Raw genomic sequence first — 21,624 nt, forward strand, 5'->3', positions numbered from 1 at the left:
AGAGGCCACCACAGTGAGAGGCCCACGTACCGCCAAAAATAAAAATAAAAATAAATACATGCCAACTTGAAAAACAATGTGGAACATGTGCTAGACAAAGAATAATATCTTAAGCATATTTTTTAAGTTCTTAGAACTCAGGAAGAAAAGACAGATTAACCCAAAAAAAAAAAGAGAGAGAGCAAGGGATATGAAGAAGTAAATCAAAGAAAGAAGAAAGCTAAACGGCTAGTAAACATGTTATAGGAAACATGTTTTAACCTCACTAGTCATCAAAGACACACACGTTAAAGTGAGTTATCATTTTTTGACCATGAGTTAGAAAAGATTAAAAAGAGTTAAAATAACTAGCTTTGGCAAAGTGGAAGGAAAGGCACTCTCTTATCGTGCTGGTGAGCGCAAGCAGGTTCACTCTTCCTAAAGGGCGATTTGTTACCATGTGTTATAGCCAGTCAGGATAAGCAGGTCATGTGGCAGTAACAAGCAACCCCCAAATTTCAATGGCTATGACAAAAGTATACTTTCCCACATGACATGTCCACTATAAGTGGGCTGCAGCTCTTTCCCATGTTGTTTTCTCTCTACCTGGGATGTCACGAGTTTCATCACTGAGGGAAAAGAGGGTACGGCAGATCATATGCTGGGTCTTAAAAACCATGAGCAAAGCTACTCAAGTCACTTCTCACACTGAATCTGCCAGAGCAAGAGGCCCAGCCAAACATGCTGCTACAGAGAGAGAAGTCTACCGCTCCAGGGAGAGGCAGAAGTCTTTGCGACAGTAACAGGACCCACCACGTGGATCCACACTCAAGACCCAACAATTCCTTAAAAATAATTAGATCAGTGTGCAAAGATATATGCAAATTGCTGTAGTGCTCATAAATGACAAACTCGAAATAACCTCAATGTCCATCAGGAAGTCAAAAGTTTAAAAAAATGAAAATATCCAAAATACAGAATAGATTGCAGTAATTAAAAATAATGATGTGTACGTGCAGAAATGGAAACATTGCCTCAATAAGTTGCTAAGGAAAAAAGTTAGATTACATGTGGCGTAAGAAAGGACTCAACTTATATCGAAAAAATTTAATTATCTCTAGATCAGCGATTTTCATATTTGGCATTTTACCTATCTATGTTATCTGAATATTTACAATAAGCATGTATGATTTTTAATGTTGCAAAGACCAATAAGCCATTTCAACATTTTTAATAATTAATGTGCTACATGATGAGGATACAGCAAAACAGGCAGTTTTATTGCCTGCTGGTGGAAGGAGAAATTAGTACAATCTTCCTAGAAAGTAAAATGGCCTTTAAAAGGCTCATACTCGTAAAGCTAATATACGTTCTAAGAATTGATCTGAAAAGGAATGCCCCAAGTGCCAATAAAAGATATACTAAGACATCCATTCATCAGAGCATTATTCACAGAGCAAAATCTCAGAAACAACCAAAATGCCCAAAAATGATCAACTAAACTATGATGTGTACAGAAATGGGTTTTGAAAAAAATCAAGATTCTAAAGCACTTTTAATATAGAAATGAGCTCAGAGTATGCTTATAAGTGAAAAAAGCAGGATCCAAAATTGTATTTATAAGATAAACTTTAGAGATAGATAAACAGATGAACAGATCATACCAAATGTTAACTTCATTATCTCCAGGTACTGGTCACTTGTTTTTATTTTCTCCTTTGTACTTTTTTTTTTTCCATTTTCCACACCTAAATATTTCTATTGGAAGCAGAAAGAAATATCTAATAAATATTACTGTTAAATGTCAGAGTAAAGGAGCAAGGATCAGAGGGTGGTGTGATCATTCATTCACGGCAAAAAATCAAGCTCTATCCAGAAGGAGTTTCACAAATCACTAACATCAGAAACGTCTGCCCAATGAAACCTTCGTGTACCCCAACTTCATTGCCCCTTGAAATTCAGCAAGCAAAAGGGTCTCCCAACCTCTTAGCCAAGCACATACTGCTGTTGAGAGCCAGAAAACACATGATAATGACCAGAGAAATGTAAATGTAGTGGAAAAGGCTCACATTTGCACTGGAAAAATCTTTTCCCGTTTGAATCAGCTCTGACTACAGGAGACCAACAGTAATTTCCTCAATTACGCATTAAGAGAGCACAGACACACACACACACACACAAAAGAGAGCACACCAAAAAATTAAGCATGAAAAAACCAGACAAGAACCATTCTGTTGGTCTAATGTTGTAATGAACTAGATGGAAAATAGAGATAAGAAAACATTATACACATATGTAAACACACACACACAAACACACTGAATTACAGGAACCCATACACATGGTGTTTTCACAGTGTATCAGATTCAAACAATGACTTCCAACCAGGTAAAGACCCCCTGGCTCTTTCTCCTTCCTGTAGAGTTGCATGATTTCCTACTATCACATAATGGAAAAAAGAAATACAGCCGACCCTCTAACACCATGGGTCTGAACTGTACAGGTCCACTTACACATGTACTTTTTTCAATAAATATAGTATGTATTTTCATTTTACAGATCTTGAAATCAACTAAGTGTGAGGGAAAGTTTCTGTCCGATTAGAGATCACAACATATGAATACAAAACAACTAGGGTTTGAGTCCAGACTGTCCAAACTGTTTCTGCTTCCTGCCCTTGGGTGAGTCACTTATCAATTCCTTTGTTTTTCAGACAGAGATGGCAGTTGTGTGGGTTTTCCACCGCACAGGAGGGTGGAGCCGCTAACCCCCCATTGTTCAACGGTCAACTGTGCTACTCAGTGTGGCACTGAGCTCATGGAGGAACCCTCAAGACCATGTTGCCGTTTGTCGGTTCCTTGAGCACGGGGCCCCAGGCCTTGTAGCTCTCTGGGCCTCCAGGCTCCTGCCCAGGGCCTGGCATGCGGAAGGCATCATCCCTGGGCACTGAGAAGGCACCAGGGAAGATCTGGAAAGGGTGGAGGATGGATGGGTGCCTCCACGCAGGTGAGGAAGGATGTGGGAGGGGCCTAGCAGGGCTCAGAGGTGCCGTCCTGAATCTCTGACCCCAGAACCTCGCATCTCTCTGTTTGATGCATGCCCCATGTGGTGTCCTCAAACCCGGGTGGAAACCCGTCAAACCCCACGGCCCAGCACCTCCTCTTCCGACCGGGCACACAGCACACCTCTCAGACAGACAGGCCTCTGGGCAGCCAGGCCACGGGCCAACAGGGGAAGCCACAAGCCCCCAGGAAGTGTTTTTTGGTTTTAGGGGTTTTTCTCGGGGTTTCCTTTCATAAGAGGGAAGCCTCGTGCTCCACAGACTCACATAATCACATTCTTAAATTTCCTGTTCAAGAAATGATCCCCCAGACTTGAAGTCAGATCTAAAAAGCCAAAGCTTGGGACTTGGCTGGAGGTCCAGTGGTTAAGACACTGCACTTCCATTGTAAGGAGCGCAGGTTCAATCCCTGGTCCGGGAACTAAGATCCTGCATGCTGTGCGGCGCGGCCAAAAAACATAAATAAACAAACAAACAAACAAATAATAAAAAGCAAAGCTTAAGGACACCGGATGACAAGCCCCAAAACAGATCTGTCACTCTAAGGACAGTGTTTGGGGAGCTCAGTTTCAAATGCCATGTGCATCCGTGAAATAGTTGATGATCTAATTACATGAATATTGAAAAGGCATCAGTCCAGTTAGGTATGATGCAAGAGGCAAGTTCACCACACCAATCCTAAAAAATTTCTGGCCTGGAACACTCCGTCCTCCTGAAAGAGCACCAGATCTCAGTGAGACATTACTAAAACTTTCACATCCGAGTGGAAGTGGGTCTTTTTTCTTCTGCTCTAACTGGTTGCCCAAGTCTGTCTCTTGAGTAGTATCACGAGACCACTGCTCCTGCCGGCTCCCCCACACTTCATTCTCCACTAGCCCCTCTGGCCTCCTGGCTGTTCCAGAACATTCCATGTCCTCCACCTCACAGCCTTTGTTCTTGATGCTCCATCTGCCTGGACCAATCTTCCTCTACAACCATGCAGGGAGACTCTCCCCTCCACAGTGTTTTTACTCAAAGTTTCTCTCCTCAGGGAGAATTTCAGCATCCACCCATCACTGCATAACCCATGCCCTGCCTGGTCTACCTCTCCTCCTCCCCAAAAGCATGTGAGCCCCATCTGAATGGGAATTTCCCCCTTTGCTCAGCGCTCTGTTCCCTAGAACAGTGCCTGGTGCAGGGTACACACTTTTTTGTGATATTTCTTTTTAAAGGAGGAACTGCTGCACAGCGTTTGATAGTTTTCCTGGTAGAATGCACCGCACACCATCTTGCTAGGCATGAAATGGTCATCTCTGGCTCCTCATAAGCTTCATTATCAATTAAATGTCCACTGAGCATGTAGTGGCTGCCCCCAAGGTCCTCCTGGGTCTGGATAAAGATGGAGTGATCATCGTGAAAGGCAGACTCTGAAATTTGGAGTGGATGTGTCATGCCTCCTGGGGCTAACCTCCTCGTATTACATTTTTAAAAGCACAACTTGTCCAATTACGAGTATTTTTCAAAAGGAAAATACAGTCAAATGTTAAGATTCTAACCAGAAATACTCCAAATAAGAAACTGAGGAGTGTTTACAAGTGCTGGCAATTCTAATCATAGGTTTCTCTCATTTTGTGGACTCGGAGGAGCTGGTGGATATAATTTTCTGCTAAGCCATGTGAATTCTTTCACTTTAAAAAACACCTGACCACACTTTCACTGAGAAGAGGGAGGAGAGAGCAACCAGGCTTGACAAATACTCTAGATCCTTCTACAACCTCGGGAATTTCTCCATGTAAAAGGCACTCTTGTCCACAACTCAAACAATTTTGCTGCCTTTATTCTCTATTTCAGTAATTTTCAAGCAGGGAGTGGTGTTGCTCCCCCCACCCACTCAGGGACGTTTGGCAATGTCTGGGGACATTTTTGGTTGTCACACTGGGGCAGGGCGGGTGTGCTACTGGCATGCAGTGGGTGGAGGCCAGGGCAGCTGCTCAACATCCTACAATGCACGGGAAAGCTCCCACAACAAAGAATTATTCAGCCCCAAATGTCAGCAGTGCCAAGGTTGAGAAGTCTCAACACAATAAAGGCCAATTATAGCAAGCCCACTGCTAACATCATAATCAATGGGGCAAAACTGAAAGTCTTTCCTCTAACTTCTGATACAAGGCAAGGATGACCACTCTCACCATATCTATTCAACACAGTACTGGAAGTACTAGCCAGAGCTATCAGACAAGAAAAAGAAATAAAAGGCATCCAAATAAGAAAGGAAGAAGTAAAATTATCTGTTTGCAAATGGTATGATCCTATATAGAGAAAACCCTAAAGACTCCACCAAAAACAAAACTGTTAGAATAAACAAGTCCAGTAAAGTTGCAGGATACAAAATCTACACGCAAAAATCAACTGCATTTCTTTACACCAACCAAGATCTATCCAAAGAAGGACATCAAGAAAACAATCCCATTTATGATGGTGTCAAAAAGAATAAAATGCCTAGGAATAAATTTAACCAAGGGGGTGAAGATCTTTACACTGAAAACTATAAAACATTGGCGAAAGAAACTGAAGAAGACACAAATAAATGGAAAGATATAGAAGAATTAATATTGTTAAAATGTCCATGCTATCCAAAGAGGTATACAGATTCAACACAATCCCTATCAAAATTCTAATGGCATTTTTCACAGAAATAGGAAAAAGAATCCTAAAATCCATATGGAACCACAAAAGACCCCAACTAGCCAAAGCAATCTTGAGAAAGAAGAACAAAGTTGAAAGCATCACACTTCCTGATTTCAAATTATATTACAAAGCTATAGTAATCAAAACAGTATAGTATTGGCACAAAAACAGACACATGGAACAATGGAACAGAAGAGAGAGCCCAGAAATAAACCCAACCATGTATGGTCAACTAATTTTAGACAAAGACACCAAGAATACACAATGGAAAAAGGATAATCTCTTCAGTAAATGGTATTGGAAAAACTGTATCCATTTGCAAAAGAATGAAATTGGACCCTTATCTTACACCAACCACAAAAATCAACTCAAAATGATTAATGGCTTAAATGTAAGACCCCAAACTATCTGTTTAAGTATTTTCAAATCAAGATTATATAACTGGCAGAAAGACAATTTTAGCCCAATTTTATCCAATAAGCAGATACAAATCACCTACTATGTGCAGCAAACTCTGTTTGACTGAAGAGAACACAAGCTGAATGAATGATGCTGAGGACTTTCCCTCAGGGAGCTCATCAAGCTCAGAGACAGCAATCATCAACAAATAGTTATAAAACTAAGCAGAAAGAAAGGAGTTTCATAAACAAATTGCAAATTGTGATGAGATTCCAAAGTCAGAGAGGGGCACAGGAGTTCATGGGGAAGGTGACACTGCCTTGCAGTAGAGAGAAGGGAACGATGTGTGTTTCCCAGGGAGAATAAGGATCTACCATGGCTGTGGGGACAGAAAGTCACCCACTTCTGTGACACAAAAGGAAACCGTGGAAAATCAGGCAGGCATTTGAAACACTATTGTCAGGGGCCTTCAAGGAAGGGCTTCTGAAGATGATGCTGTTGTAACACGAGCCACACAAATGAAAATAAATCCAGTAGTCACACAACAGACCGCAAAGTGGTGAGATGCAGTGGGGAGACTGGAGAGGAGGTACCACATTTGTTAAAGTGAGATGTCTCAAAGCCTCAAGCTAGAGAGGTGGTGAGACTCCAGTGAAAAGTGGGGACCATCACTGGAGACTGCGCAGTGCTTAGAACACGACTGGAAATGGGAGCTGAGCGAGGCTGGGTCACCTCCAGGGTTGCAAATGTGAACAGCCACAGCATGGGGTAATCAGAGTCAGCTACATAATTTGTAGCCTCAGTGCCAAGTGAAAACAGGGGACCCGAGGTTCAAAGTCATTAAGAATGTCAAGACAGCAACAGCAGAGCAGCACACCAAACACAGGCCCTCTCACACACAGAGCGCTGGAGCTGCACAGGTTACATCCCCACAAAGTCTTGGCAACAGAAACGGTGCCCCAAAGTTGGGGCTGGGGCGTTGGGATGACTTCACAGAAAAGTACAAGATGCTGGGAGGTTGGCGGGAGAAACCCTGCAGTTGATCTCGAATGCAAGTGTGACTCTTAGGAGAGCAGTCGAGGGCTGAGAGCTGGCATCAGCTGTACAAGCCCGGGGGGCTCTGCCAAGCAAGTGAGATTCCCAAGAAATACGCGAGTCAGCCTTCTGCAGAGACAGAACCAACAGGGGATACAGACACTTAAGGAACTGGCTCACACGATGGTGGGGTTGGCAGGCTGGAAACTCAGGCAGGAGCTGATGCCGCTGTCTGGAGGCAGAATTCCTTCTTCCCAAGAAACCTGCTTTTGCTCTTAAGGCCTTCAACTGATTGGATGAGGCCCACCCAGACTGTCCGTGGTCATCTTGAGTTCAAGTCAACTGACTGTGGCTGTTAACCACATGCACAGAATACTTTCATGGCACTAGTCTGGTTGAATAACCAGGTGTTATAGCTTAACCAAGCTGACACTTAAAAATAGCCACCACAGGGAGTAAAGAGAGAAGCGGGTTAAGAAAGCCTCAGGGCAAAGAAGTGGCAACCAGAAGGCCCAGGGGAAACCGGAAGTGGGCAATGTGTGGGAGACCTATGGAGTCCCAGGAAGTGGCTTCTGGAGGCATGATCCCAGCTGCAGGGAGTGGATGCTTTCACCCCCAGTCAGGCCACAGTCAAGATCATGCAGACAACAGTGCCCAAAATGCTGGGGGGGAGGGGAGGCAGGCAGCCCTGCCACGGCCATGAGCAGGTCCAAGGGGTGGGCTGGGAGGGAAGAAATCAGAGATCAAGAGGGTGAGGCCGGGATCCAGGAAGGGACGCTTTCACAACCCCCAACGATGAAGCTGAAGACTGAGCTGCAGGGGCAGCCAGAGAAGGTGCCGGAACAGAGCGAGCTGGGGCAGGAGAGCCCCCGAGCCCCCGGGTCAAGACTGGGCACCGGGCAGGCACCCGCCAGCCCCGCACACCCTTGGCCTTGGGAAGCAGAGAACTTCAGGAGCCTGCAGACAAGTGAGTCTTGGGCTTGTCCGGAGTTTGTGCGTGTGTGTTCTTTTTTATGACAGAAGAGATCCAAAGATGTAAGACGGGAAAGAGAGGGAAGAGGCCGTGAGAGGCGGCAGTGGACAGTGGCCGGGTCAGGGGCAAGTGGGGACCAAGCCCACTGGGGGAGGGGTTTGCACTCAGAGGGGCAGGGACGGCGGTGACAGTCCATCCACGGCCTTCACTGGGCACTTCCCACGTCTCCTGCCCCGAAAACCCGGACAAGGGCAAAGCCAGGCTGGCCCTCCATCGTCTCTTCAAAATATTTAGACGGCCAGGCCGTGCCCAGGTGGAAAGAGAGCATCCTAGGCAGAGCTGGCAGAAACATTAAACAGAAGATGGAAATGCAGTCGAGCAGTGGTACCCAATGTGCGCGTGAGAATCCCCTGGGAGGTTGTTGAACAGAGTGCTGACCTGTTCAACAGAGTTCCCGAGTCACGAGGCCCCAGGTGCCACCAACACTGCTGAACGGAGGCCACACTTTGAGGACCTCAGCGACAGGTCAGCAAGCCCAAGTAGAGGTGAACAAAAGGACAGCTCGGCCCAAGGCTCACCGTGAAATGGTTCAAGTTTGGGGCTTTGCATACTTTGTAAAAAACGTAATTTTTTATCATACACCGTAATTTATAGGAAACTTACAGTTAAGACCCTGAAGGCAGAACCCACACACGTCACCCTGTCTGGCAGGCACCTCTTGTGGAGATGGACGTTGTATTCCTTTGCTGAGAAAACTGTCAAGATATGTTGGCATATAGTTCATCTTTCATAAAAACCCTTTTATAAGTAATGTAAACAAAGAAAGGAGCTAATGGTTGCTTAGGGCTGGAGGGAATGGGGAATAGAGGAGTGACAGCCGAAGGGTACAAGTTTTCTTTCTGAGGTGATGAAAATGTCCTAAAATGGACTGCAGTGATGCCTGCCCGTATCTGTGAATATACTAAAAAAATCACTTAATTGTACGGTTTTAAATGGGTGAATTGTATAGTATGTGAATTATATATCAATACTGCTTTTTTAAAAACAATCCATTTTCTTCACTTTCCTTTTTAGATTATTTCCTTTTATTTGGCATTTTGGGGATTTCCCATCACTTAGAACTTCAAAGGCTCTGTTTTCTTTGAGAATCTTTTTTTTTTTTCTATTTCTAAGCATCTTGTGACTACTTAATTTTCAATGATTTCATTTTATTCATCTGAACTTTTGTTTTAAATCACAGAATAGCAGGATTCCCTATTTTTAGATGTGGAGATTCTCTTTATGTAAACCCATCCAATTTTCCACATAGGGACTCTGGAATTTTCTGAATGAAAGTCATACACATAGCAAATTTTGAAAAATTATGTACCTCTTCTTCAAGTGGAAAGACACTTTAAATGCTTTTTTTTTTTTTTTTTTTTTTACTGATTCCTTCAGTAGTTGATGTGTTTTGCTCTCGACTGAATGTTTGTGTCCCCCCGAAATTCATATGCTGAAATCCTAACCCCCAGGTGTGATGGTCCTAGGAGATGGGGCCTTTGGGAGGTGATTAGGTCATGAGGGTGGATGACTGTCCCTACAGAGACCCCACAGACCTCCTTCCCCTGCTCTGTCCGGTGAGGACACAGACAGAAGACGGCCATCTACGAACCAGGAATATCGGGCCCTCACCAGACACGGAATCCGCAGGGCCCTGACCTTTGACTTCGGCCTCCAGAACTGTAAGAAATAAATGTCTGATTTTCATAAGCCCCCCAGTCTGTGGTATACTGTCACAGCAGCCCAAATGCACTAAAACCTGTTTTAATACTCGACGTTCAGGAATATCCACTTCTTTGAAAAACAAGTCTTTTTTCTTCTTACTTTGACTTTTTTCTAAAGTATGCATGCTATTGATAAGGAAAGACAGACTCCACGCATTTGCTAAAACACTTATGCTGAAATCAAGCCATTTGCAGATTGACAGATGGAACTTGCCAGGTGCAAACAGAATGTTGAGGAGTTTTCAGTTATTTTCAAAGGCCCCTCAACCAAATTAACCTTAGGTTATTTAAAAAAAAACAATGTAACAGTATCTTAAGTATTCTTGGACCCAACAGTATTATTAGCAGAATCATCGTAACTCACTGCCTTTCACAAATGAAACGAGTTAACGCCATACACTTGTACCTCATTCTAAACAAACCCAAAGGATTTAGATTTGTTTACACCGAACAACATTTTTAAATAATTATTTCTATCAAAAACAAATTCACCAGAGATTCCCTGGTGCATTTTAAGTAGCTGAATTTCTTAGAAAAATGTATTTATTCTACTTTTCATGTATGGCAGTGGAGACTTAACCCCGCTCCAGGCCCTCCCGCCATGCCCCCCCCCGCGCCCCCCGATCAAGGGCTCTGCTGTCTCCCCAAAGCCTCCCAAGATAATGTCTCCCTTGGGAGACAGCTCTGTCCTGTGATCAAAGAACCCAGTCTAAGCGATTGCATTTAGGCAAAAGCTTCCCTCCCAGTGGGTGTGCCCCAGATACCATAGCTTAATGCAGCAGGTTTCCTCCAAAGTAGGGTTTCCAGATTCCGCTAAAGGAGGAATTCTGCATTCAGTGGGCCTTTCAGCTTCTCTGAGGTGACACTATGTGTGGCCCCAACACGGGAGTAGCTTTCCTAGGTAGGTGACCAACCACCCCAGCTGGCCAGGGGCACAGGGGTTTCCCAGGATGTGGGACTTTCTGTGCCAACATGAGAAAATCCTGGGCAGACCAGAGCAAGTTGATCCCTCTGTAGGGCCAGTGGATGCCTCCCACCATATGGGGACCCATAGCAGCCGCTTGTTCACGGCAGGACATCACAGCACATGGAGGTTGAGCCTGGGGACCTCAAAAGAGGAGGAACGTGTAGGTGACAAGACACACCTGAGTCACTCTTTCCCCTGCTCTGCAGTGTCTCCTGTGTCCCTTTTCACTGTGGATGAACTGGCTCCCCAAAGCACTGGATCATCTGAAGCACGACGGTCAGCAGGGAGAAGCGTCGTCAGGTGACACAAGGACTGCTCAGCCCCAGCTGGCCATCGGGCCATCCCGGCGCCGCTGTACATGGAATTCACTTCCTAGAAACCCACCCATTTCCTATGACCAAGGAAAGGAGGCCTGACTCACAGCTCCGCGAAACCTTCCCGGCAGCTGTGTCACCACTGCTATTTTTAGCGCACGACTACTGTGTTTTCCAAATACAAGAGCTGGAAGGTCTAGAAGGCAGCGATGCAGCCTGGCCCTCCTGATCGGAGTGGGCAGGGCCAGCCCCTTGGGGATGCCTGTCTTGACAAAGTGGAGGAGAAGCAGAAATGGAAGGAAACTTTGGGGACCCATAGCAGCTGCTTGCTCACGGCAGGACATCACGACGGAATCAGGCCCTGAAAGTCCCGGGATGCACGAGGGCTCCCATCCGGAGCTCTGCCCTAACTTGAACTCACGGGAAATGCTGAAGAAAGGACAAGGGCTCGTGACCGTCCCTGGCACAATGGTTATCTCTGCCCTGCTTGGGGTGCTCTGCTTCCTTGTTGGTCATCAGTCTGGAGCCCGCTCATTCGCCTCCAAGCCTCTGCCTCCCCGCACCCGCAATCACAGGTGCTCCCCAGATGTGCCCAGATGTGGCCCCAGCCCCTGCCCTGCCCCTCCGCCCGCTCCCGCCCTGCTTCACCTGCACCCATGGCTCCAATTGCCACTTTCCTTGCGGTATGAACACGTAACAGGAGATCGACCCTCTTAACTAATGTCTACATTTACAAAGGGGTCCTTACCAAGCGGACACACCATTTTCTCAACCACTCCTCTTTGGCTAGAGGTTTCATGTGCTCCCATCTCTTCCCTTGGCTGAAATTGAAACAGCAGGACTGGAAACGCATCTTGAGGCTAACTCACCCATAGAAACAACAGCTGCACTCACTAGGCGCCCATGACGTGGTACCCACTGTACGTGCAAGTCACTTTTTTAGGCCCTAGAACCTCTGTGAGGTGTTGTTAGCCTCGTAAAAAGCATCCCCGTTTTCTAGATGGGGATCTAGAGGAAATTGAGGATGGAAAGATCATGTGATTTGTCCAGGATCACGTGACCAACCTAAGCCTGCTATCTTTGGCCACCACACTTGTTTTCTACTCTCAGGATAAAGTTCTAGAGCTCTTCCAACAAGCGTACATACCAATCACCAAGACCAGCTTAAAGTGAGCGTCGATTCTGGTTCTGTATGTCTAGGGAGGACCTGGGATCCTGCATTTGGGAAAAACGCCCAGAGGAAGCCATGCTGCTAACTCGTTTTACCACACTCGAGTAGCAGTAGTTCAAACACCCAATATTCCCAGTTGGTCCCACTTCCGCCGTACTAACCAGCTCTGATCCTGCTTTAGCTTCCAAAATCCAGTGTATTCGTGCAATAGGGCTGCAGATTAAAGGTAATGCATGCCTTCCTTCATTTTTACTAAACTTTTGATTTTGAAATAGTGATAGACTGGCAGGAAGTTGCCCCCTTGGGCGTTCTTCCCCAATACCAGCACCTTGCATAACTACAGTACAAGAACATCATGAAATGGCCGTGGCTGAAATCCACAGAGCTTGTTCAGGTGTCCCCAGTCACGTGTGTGTGTGGGGGGGGGGGGGCGGGGGGGGTTCTCTGCCATTTTAACCCTCGTGCAGCTCCCCATAACCACCACCAACACAATCTAGAAGCAGGCCTGTCCCGGTTAGAGTACCACCCACTCCTCTCCCCAAAGCTCTAACCTCAGCAACCTCTAATCTGTTCTCCATCCCTCCAACTGCATTACTTTGCGAAGGTTACATAAACGGAACCGTACAGCATATAATCCTTAGAGATGGACTCTTTTTCACTCAGCCTAATTTCTCCAACTTCCTTTATTTTTAAACTGACTTCACGTGTCTTCCCTTGTTCCGGAAAATGTACTACTGTGAATTTAACACCCTTTACTGGGCAGGCACTGCCCCTGAGCAGGGCTCGTGCCTCTTCGGCAGCCTCATCTCCACACCCCCCTCTGCTGGATGTCCCTCACCAGGGGTGGCCTCTAACCCAAGAGTCAGTTAAGTTTCAGAAACAGAAGCCAGAGGGAAATGCTTGGTTCTCCGCCGTATCACATGCCTACTTTGGGAGTGAACTTCCTCGGAGCTGATGTAGATGTGCCTTTGTAAGCACACATTGCTTTTCTGTTACTTTGAAATTGCTCTCAAATCCCACCACTCTAATCCCATTTTGCCACCAAGCCAACTGTCGCTCGGGATTTCACGTCTACCCGAATTTCTGTGTCTCTGACTTAGAAGAAATAAATAAGTAAATGCCACCTTCAACTGTCTTTCAAATTCAGGAACACCATTAAAAACAGTCTCTATTCTTTTTGTACACACACACTGAGTGACATCAAGGATTCTTAACATCCTACTTCATCATAAAATCCGACCTCGTAAGAACACACACACACACACAGAGCCATATATACACCTTCATTCGACCAGCTGTCTAAAAGAATTACTTCCCAACCATCTGGAATGAAGCCTATTTCCTTTGTTCACATATTTTAACACTTCTCTACATCCTTCTTATTTCCTTTAATTAAAGGGAATTACATATTGTTTTACATATGGAACTGTTTTGAGTTAATTTGGAGAAATCATAAAATGTCACATGGTTATGATTTAGAATTACTGGCCCAGTAGGCTGTAAAGCCAGTCTCAAGAAATTTCAAAATATCATGCAGACCATAGTCTCTGAATCAAGTTTTAAAAATTACTTTAGGGACTTCCCTGGTGGCGCAGTGGTTAAGAATCTGCGGGCCATTGCAGGCAACACGGGTTCGATCCCTGGTCCAGGAAGATCCCACATGCCACGGAGCAACTAAGCCCGTGCGCCACAGCTACTGAGCCTGCGCTCTAGGGCCCATGAGCCACAACTACTGAGCCCACGCGCCACAACTACTGAAGCCGGTGCGCCTAGAGCCCGTGCTCCGCAACAAGAGATGCCACCACAATGAGAAGCCCGTGCACCGCAATGAAGAGTGGCCCCCGCTCGCCGCAACTAGAGAAAGCCCACGTGCAGAAACGAAGACCCAACACAGCCAAAATAAATAAATAAATATTTTAATAAAGCTTAACAATATGTATTTAAAAAATTTAAACACCATTCTAAATAACTTCTAGGTCAGAAAAAGAGGAAATCATAACGTAAATGAGAACACAACAATAATAAAATATTACATATCAAAACTTGTGGGGAAAAAAAATGGAAGTGATACTTTGAAAGTTACATGTAGAACAAACCTGAAGGAAGGAATAAAAAGAAAAGCAGAAATTGATGAAATAGTGAGGAAGGAAACAGATCCAGAACAAAAGTTGATTCTCTGAAAAGACTAATAAAATATTTTTGACAATATGTCACAAAAGAGAAACAGCATAAATTCAAAAATGTAGAAAAACAGGATATAATAATGTTATAGCAGAGATTAAAAAGAGAACTCTGTAAAAACTTCATACTATTAACCTTTAAAACTCAGGGAAAAAAAAAATGGAACAGTTTCCTAGAAAAATAGAGGTTACCATAGTGGATTCAGGAAGAAAGAGAAAATCTGAACAATTCTATAACCATTAGTTACCGATCTAAAGGTCTGACTGGAGGAATTGAACTTACAATTAGCTAAATAACATTTAAAGCTTTTCCTAAACTGTAGCCGTATCTACTAGAAGTTGTCATTCAAAATAGCTTTGAATAATAGCTCACATATTATATTGATATGAATGTTAGATGAATAAATGAGGTTCCAAAAGGGTCCCTAAGCTCTCTTATTGTTTTAGATTTTTATAACACCTGCCTTAGTCTCCTTTACAAGCATAGGGTGGAAAAGAAATCAAATGTTCAAAATCACCCAAACCACCTCACAGAATTTCTAGGTAGCCCATTCCTCATGGGCAGCCAGGAGGTAAAGGGGGGAAGCTCAGAAGCCCCTTGGAGAGGCCCATGGGGGATCAAAAGAAGGATCATGAATAGCTTCTGGGTCATTCTAGAACCCAGCTCCCCTGATACATCTAGCTGCCCTCTTCTCTGAGCCCCACTTTCTTCTACTACAAAATGATGGGAACCACTAGCCTCTAAAATCCATTCCAGCTTCAAAACCCCCTGACAGTGGTCCTCCTAGGTTCCTGAAACCTTCATACACACACACACCCCAAAAGCAGCATTAAATCCTATATAACCCTTTCCATCAAAATTAAAACCGGCCTTCAGGGGCTGACGCTTGTTGATGCTGAATGATTAGGACATGGGAGGGTCTTGATATCCTCTTCTTGGGCACCTATCTGAAATGTTTTTCAATAAAAATAAATTTTAGGTAAACAGAAATGCTTAGGGTTAGTGAATAGCATTCATTACAAACAAAAGCAAATTCACACTTAGAGGGTAAACCTGGGCTTGGCTTTGTAACTTCCTTCAGCAGAATTGACGCTGAACCTTATTTGCTCTGCTTGCTTCCTGGGAGCCCTGCCCCTGCCGCGGAGAACAAGCCTGGGCCAGCCTGCTGGAGGACAAGAAATCACATGCAGCAGAGACCAGCCACCCCAGCCAAGACCTTCCCAGTCCTGCCATCTGCAGCCAACCCCAGCTAAAAGCAAATCCAGCTGAGACTGGCTGAGCTGGGCCACCCTTAGCAAAATGTGACCAGTGTATACACCCATGAGGTTTCACAGTTATTTGTTATGCAGCATTGCTGTGGCCATAGATAACTGATACACTTACATGAAGAACACATGGGACAATATATGATACTACAGTGATGGATAAGCATCATTACGCATTGTCCAAACCCACAGAATGTCCAACACTAACGGTGAACCCTAATGTAAGCTGTGGACTTTGGCTATTAGGATGTGTCAGCGTAGGTTCATCAGTTCTAACAAATGTACCACTCTGACGGGGGATGTTGACAATGGGGGCACGGGGCAGGATGTGCCTGGGGGGCTGGGTAAGGGGGTATATGGGAAATCTCTGTGCCCTCCTCTCAATTTTGCTGTGAACTTCAAACTGCTCTTTAAAAAACTGTGTCCTTTTTTTTAAAAAAATGAAAAAAACAAAACAAATGAGCCTCTCAACTGCTTCTGGGCCCAGAGCGGCCATCTTGGTCAGTGGAGAAAGGAAGAGGCCAACACCTGTCAGCCTGCCCGATCCAAGCCCAGGCTTTCCCAGGCTCACTCCAGCTTCCCTGGTCTGGCCCCCTGGGCTCCCAGTCTAATCTGCTTATTCTCCCTTCTCACCCCCCTTCCCACACTTCAGAATGTGCAGCTAACACACTAACATACTGATACATCCCTCAACAGCAAAGCCAGGCTCCTTCTCTGCTGGATGACCCTCGACAGACGTATGGAGGCCTGAGGCCAGAATTCACTTTCAGTACCAACTAGCCAGTTCTAAGCGCATGCAAGCCCATGAATACTGAGGCCTGGTAAATGCAGAAGCGGGTGTGAGTTCAAACTTGATTCTCATTTTAGGGAAAGGTGATTCCAAAGTTTATAAATCTTACTATGGCATTCAAAAAACCAACAAAAACAGAAATAAAACATTTCTCACGTATATGTCAAGTTAAAGGTCCCAGTCACTGCTACAAATCTATGAAACATTTAAGCCCCCCAGGAGCAAAGGGAGACACCCCCATACTGGGTCTGCAGTGTGGGCCTTCCTGAGCCATAGAGCAAATGGCTGGAGAGGCCTTCAAAAGACTTCAGCAAGAGGCCCTGGAATTTAAACATGCACGAGAAGAATTACATCAAGAAAGGAGTGGGAATTCCCTGGCGGTCCAGTGGTTAGGACTCCACGCTTCCACTGCCGGGGGCCAGGGCTCAATCCCTGGTAGGGAAACTAAAATCCTGCAAGCCTCGGGGCATGGCCAAAAATCAATAAATAAAAATAAATTAAAAAGAAAAGAGAGGAGTACAATATTTTAAATTTAGCATAATTGGGCCTAATTTGGTTCAAGAGCAGCTGCCTGACATTCAAACTGCCGTTCTGTAACAGTGAACACAGCACAGACACTTCCTTTGGTTTCAGTACTGTCTGCAGAGCTGTCAGGGCTGTAAGGCTGAACCTTGAGAGAGAAGTGAAGAATTAAGAAGAAGTGTGGTAGCTTCCATTGCCCCAGTGTCAGTGGGAACAAAACAGGCATAAATGTACGAGACAGCAGAGCACACTTTGAATATTGCTGAAGAATTGTTTGACAGATATTTACAGGTTGCATATTCAGTTGCGCCATCCTTTTAGAGCAATAAATATTTTAGAAGACTGTGCTGAGCCACGCCCGAAATTCTACAAACCTCAGGAGCCAGGAAAGAACACACCTTAAAACAAACATGATCCTTAGTTACTCCAACCAAATGAAACCTCTGTCAGCTCAGGAAAATTCTCTTCTTAACTGACCAGAGATAAACAGCTCAACAAAAACACCGCCCCCCCAAAAAAAACATTTAGAGACATTTTTCTTCTGCGAAGCTGCTGCCGGCAGCACCTGTAATTCTATAGTTAATGCAATTACCTCGCTCCTCCAGCAAAAGCTCTTGGGCTCTCTGTAAGCTTTTTTACTGCTACTAATCATAGACCAGTCCCAAAGGGCTCCTGCCTCAGGGCCTTTGCACATGCTGTGCCCTCTGTCTGGAGTGCTCTTCCCGAGTTATCTTCTCTACATTTTTACTTGAATGTCACGTGTCCTCTCAGATGACCACCCTACCTATATACAATTTCAGCCCTTAGTCTCTGAACACCTGGATTGTGCTCCCCAGCTCCCAGTGCCACTGGCTTAGCTAGGCATGGGAGGAAAGGTCTCCCTGAGGAGATGCCCTTAAGACCAGAACCTGAAGGCAGTGAGTGAATGAGCCGAATGGCCATCTGGGGAGGCACACCACAGCCCCAAGGCCAGACCCTGGCACGCTGAAACCACATTGTGTCCTGATTTCCTGTTTCTTAGCCGGCTGCTCCAGGCCAGCCTCTCATCAGCTAGCCCCGGGAAGCCTCTCGGGCTTTAGCACCCACATCATCCTGCACTGCGACCAACCACACGGCACTTGCCACCACCCCCTTCGTTCCATCTGTCTGGCTAGAATGTCTTCCCACCACCATCTCCAAAAGGCTCCCCTTGCTGGGCTTCCAGAATTGTCCTCAGCTCCCTGCTTCCAAGACATTTGCTCTGCATCATTATAGGGTCCCTCTCACATCCTGCCTTTGGCAATAAGCACTGAGTACTATTACTATCTAAGCACTGGGTACTGTTACTCTGAGTTCTTCCTCAACTAAAAGGCAGAGACTGTTTGATTCACCTTGGAGTCTCCTGCAGCGCCAAACGGTGCTTTGCACACAGTAGGTCTGCAATAACCACTCATTTTCCCATTCGCTACAGGGTCACGTTTTGGACCTTGAGACACTTTATTCTTTCAAAGTGTTTCAGAATAGACAGAGGCTGTTTGATAATAGCATCAAGAAGCCACTGGGAAGAACAGAAGCTCTCGCCTCACGCCTTCAAAGCCCAGAACCCAGGACGCTCTCCTTCTGATCAGAAGATAAAAGAACTGGGGGTCTTGCTGTTGGTGGGCCGAGTGCCATTTCTCCATCCAGATTTGGTGGGGAGCAGAAAGGAGACTCAAAGCAGAAAAACAAAGGGAGGCTCTTTCATCAAGGGCAAAAGCAGAGAGAAAAAGAGCTTTGCCTGGCCGAAGGAAAAAAGATAAAAAGCTGGAGGATGGCTCTTCCGAGCAAGGAGAAGGTAGGTGAGTGAAAAACAGGACAAGACAGTAAACACGGCCATGTCAGAGTGCTGTGTGTTAGGGCATCTCATGCTCACAACCCCGGGAGGTTGGAACTGCTGTCAGCCCTACATCACAACGGGTAAACTGAGGCAGAGGGGTACTCAGAAGATGGAGCCAGCCTCCTCTGACTCTGCACTGAGGGAGGGGCTTTCAAAGTGGCCCAGAAACTCAAGCCCCTTGGGGATGGTTTACGCTGTTCTCAGTGGTCTCCAATGCAGCTGTTTTCCAACTTTTATTTTTTGGCCCCAAAGGAAAAAACAAAGCCCAGCCCAGTGGAGCCTCAGAGTGGGGGCTGGGTGAGCCAGACCCACCCCTGCCCACTGGAGACCCCAGGCTGCCTGAAACCCGGGAGAGACCTACCCCACCCGTGTTCTTCCTGATGCTTAGCGGGCCTCCTTTAAAGCAGCCCTGGGTACCTGCTTCAGCAAAGTGAGGTCTCACATAAGCATCTGTTTGTGAAAAGCCACCTCAGTAAAAGTGAAAGCAGAGCCAGCAGAAACAGCACCCACTGCCTGGCCACCAGAGGGAGGGCTGAGGTGCAGTCATTGCCGGGTGTCCCAGCGCCACCAGGGTGATCTGCCCACGAAGACCCCAGGTTAGCTCCCCCAGCCCTAGGGGCCTCAGGGCCGGCACCACCTGACACATCACACCAAGTGCAGAACCTTCCCCAAGTTCAAATGCTGTGTCAAGTTAGACCATACGTGGAGCAGCAGAAAATGACCCTCCCCGGGGCTCCTGTCTGCCTAAGGGCTCCTGTCTGCCTAAACCGGGCCCAGACCACAGTCGGGGGCGAACCAGCCGGCCCCCTGAGATAAACCAAAGGCACAGGGTCCCACCAGTTCCCAAGGAAATGCACATCTTTCTTATCAGGCGTGGGCTCCCGAGCAAAAGCACTTTCCCTCCCGATCTGTGCCAAGCTGAGGCTGCGGATCCCCCGGGGACCGGGGAATGTGACAATCAGGTGAGATCTCTGCCAGTAGGCACACAGCACAGACCACGGGCACTTGGCCACCGTGGGCACCCTTTGGTTTTCCCCTCCAGCTGCTTTGGTGGGTTGTGTTGTGAGAGCCAGTTCCTCTCAAGCCAACTTTTTCTAAGTGTTTCTCATCGTCTCTGAGTCTCGCCCTGACTGATGCGTACCCCGTGCCTCTCCCCGCCTCCACGCCCGCCTGCCTTACCTACTGGGCGCGCGCCCCTCCGCGGCCCTCCCCGGGGCCTGGCTCTCCGCGGTGACCGTGCAGACAGCCAAGTCAGACATCACGCTGGCAGGTCACCGCGTGGGTCACCAGGAGCGGCCGGGCGTGGGAGGGGGGAGGGGTACGGGTAAGCAGCGGGTCCCAGAGGAAACTCCGAACCCGGGGGGCAGGAACAAGCCGATCCGCGCTCGGGCGTGGAAGGGAAAGTGCAGGGGCAGCGCGAGGGCCGAGGACTGGGGACAAGTGGGGCTCTGGGCAGAAGGGCTCTCCCCGGCAGGCGAGCAAGGATGACGGTCAGAGGGGACTGAGGGTGAAGGGAACCGGCGAGAGGCTTCCAACCCGGATCCCGGCGCGGGCCCCAGGCAGGAGTAAGAGGACTCCGGGGGCGGGAAACGAGAGGGGGCTGCGGTGAGCACGCCGGGACTAGCGTTGGCCCCCGCGGCGCTGTGACCTCAGGCAGATCAATCGTGCCGCCCCACCCCCAGCCCGGGATGGGCAGGCCACCCAGGGCTCCACACGTGCCCCACGCCCAGAGAGCGAGGAAAAGGGTTCACCGCGGGCGCTGGACAGAGTCAGGATCCGGTGGCGCGGGCAATAGGAGGTACGCGGAGGGCACCCGAAACCTGCGGGGACGCCCGCTTACCCGGCCGTTGCGGTCGGTCTCCTGCACCTCCTCGGCGCTGGGCCCCCGCCGCACCAGCGCCCTCAGCAGCCCCACATCGTTGGCGCAGGCGGCGCGCAGGAGGGTCGCCGCCTCCGGGACGGCCTCCGGGACGGCCTCCGGGACGCTCTCCGCGCTCACGGAGCTGTACTCCTCCTCGCCTCCAAAAGGGTAGAAGGAGTCGTCCGAGGCGATGCTGCGGGTGTCGGGCAGACTCGAGAAGTCCTCGTACTCCTCGAAGTCAGCTGGGTCCTCCCCGGCCTGCGCGTCCCGGGGTGGGGACGGCGACTGCGGGGACACGCGGCGCGCCCCGCCGCCCTCCGGCCCGGGCCCGGCCAGCAGCACCATGCTGGCGGCCGGGTCGCGGGCCGGGGGCCGGGGAGCTGGCCAGGAGCCGGGGACGCGGGGCGCGCACCGAGGTCACCGCCTCTTGTCTCTGGTGGCCCCAGAAAAGCAATGCTCTGCGCGCCCCAGCTCGGCGGAAACGCGCGCCCGGCGGCTGCGCTCCAGGACTCCCGTCGCTGGAGGCTGAAGAAAGCCCCTAAGGAGTGGGCGGAGCCGCGGGGGCTTTCTGAGCGCGGCCGGCTGGCTGGGGGTGGGGTGGGGGGCGGGGACCCGGCGGGGCGGCCGCGCAGGAGGAGGCGCGCGCCCCGGGTCCCGAGCCCGCAGGCCCGATCCTGGCAAAAGTTAAGAGCGAAGCAGCTGCTCCTCGGCCCCGCGGGGACAGCGCACCCGGCTGCTTTGCCGGGGAGCGGAGAAATGCACGCGCGGGAGAACCAGAAGCAATAACTACAGAACCCGAACGACCTTGTGGCGGGCGGCCC

General features: G+C 47.9%; 1 protein-coding gene across 1 annotated transcript in view; it reads right to left on the reverse strand.

The window, feature by feature from the left end:
- Positions 1–21,325, reverse strand: part of ANKRD33B (ankyrin repeat domain 33B) — a 93,358-nt gene extending 72,033 nt beyond the window's left edge. The window contains exon 1 of the mRNA XM_032625798.1: positions 20,783–21,325. Coding sequence (XP_032481689.1) covers positions 20,783–21,148 — 366 coding nt within the window. The 5' untranslated portion in view covers positions 21,149–21,325. The remainder of the gene's footprint in view (positions 1–20,782) is intronic.
- Positions 21,326–21,624: the final 299 nt, after the last annotated feature.

Source organism: Phocoena sinus, chromosome 3 (genome assembly GCF_008692025.1).
Source record: "Phocoena sinus isolate mPhoSin1 chromosome 3, mPhoSin1.pri, whole genome shotgun sequence".
Classification (NCBI taxonomy): Eukaryota; Metazoa; Chordata; class Mammalia; order Artiodactyla; family Phocoenidae; genus Phocoena; species Phocoena sinus.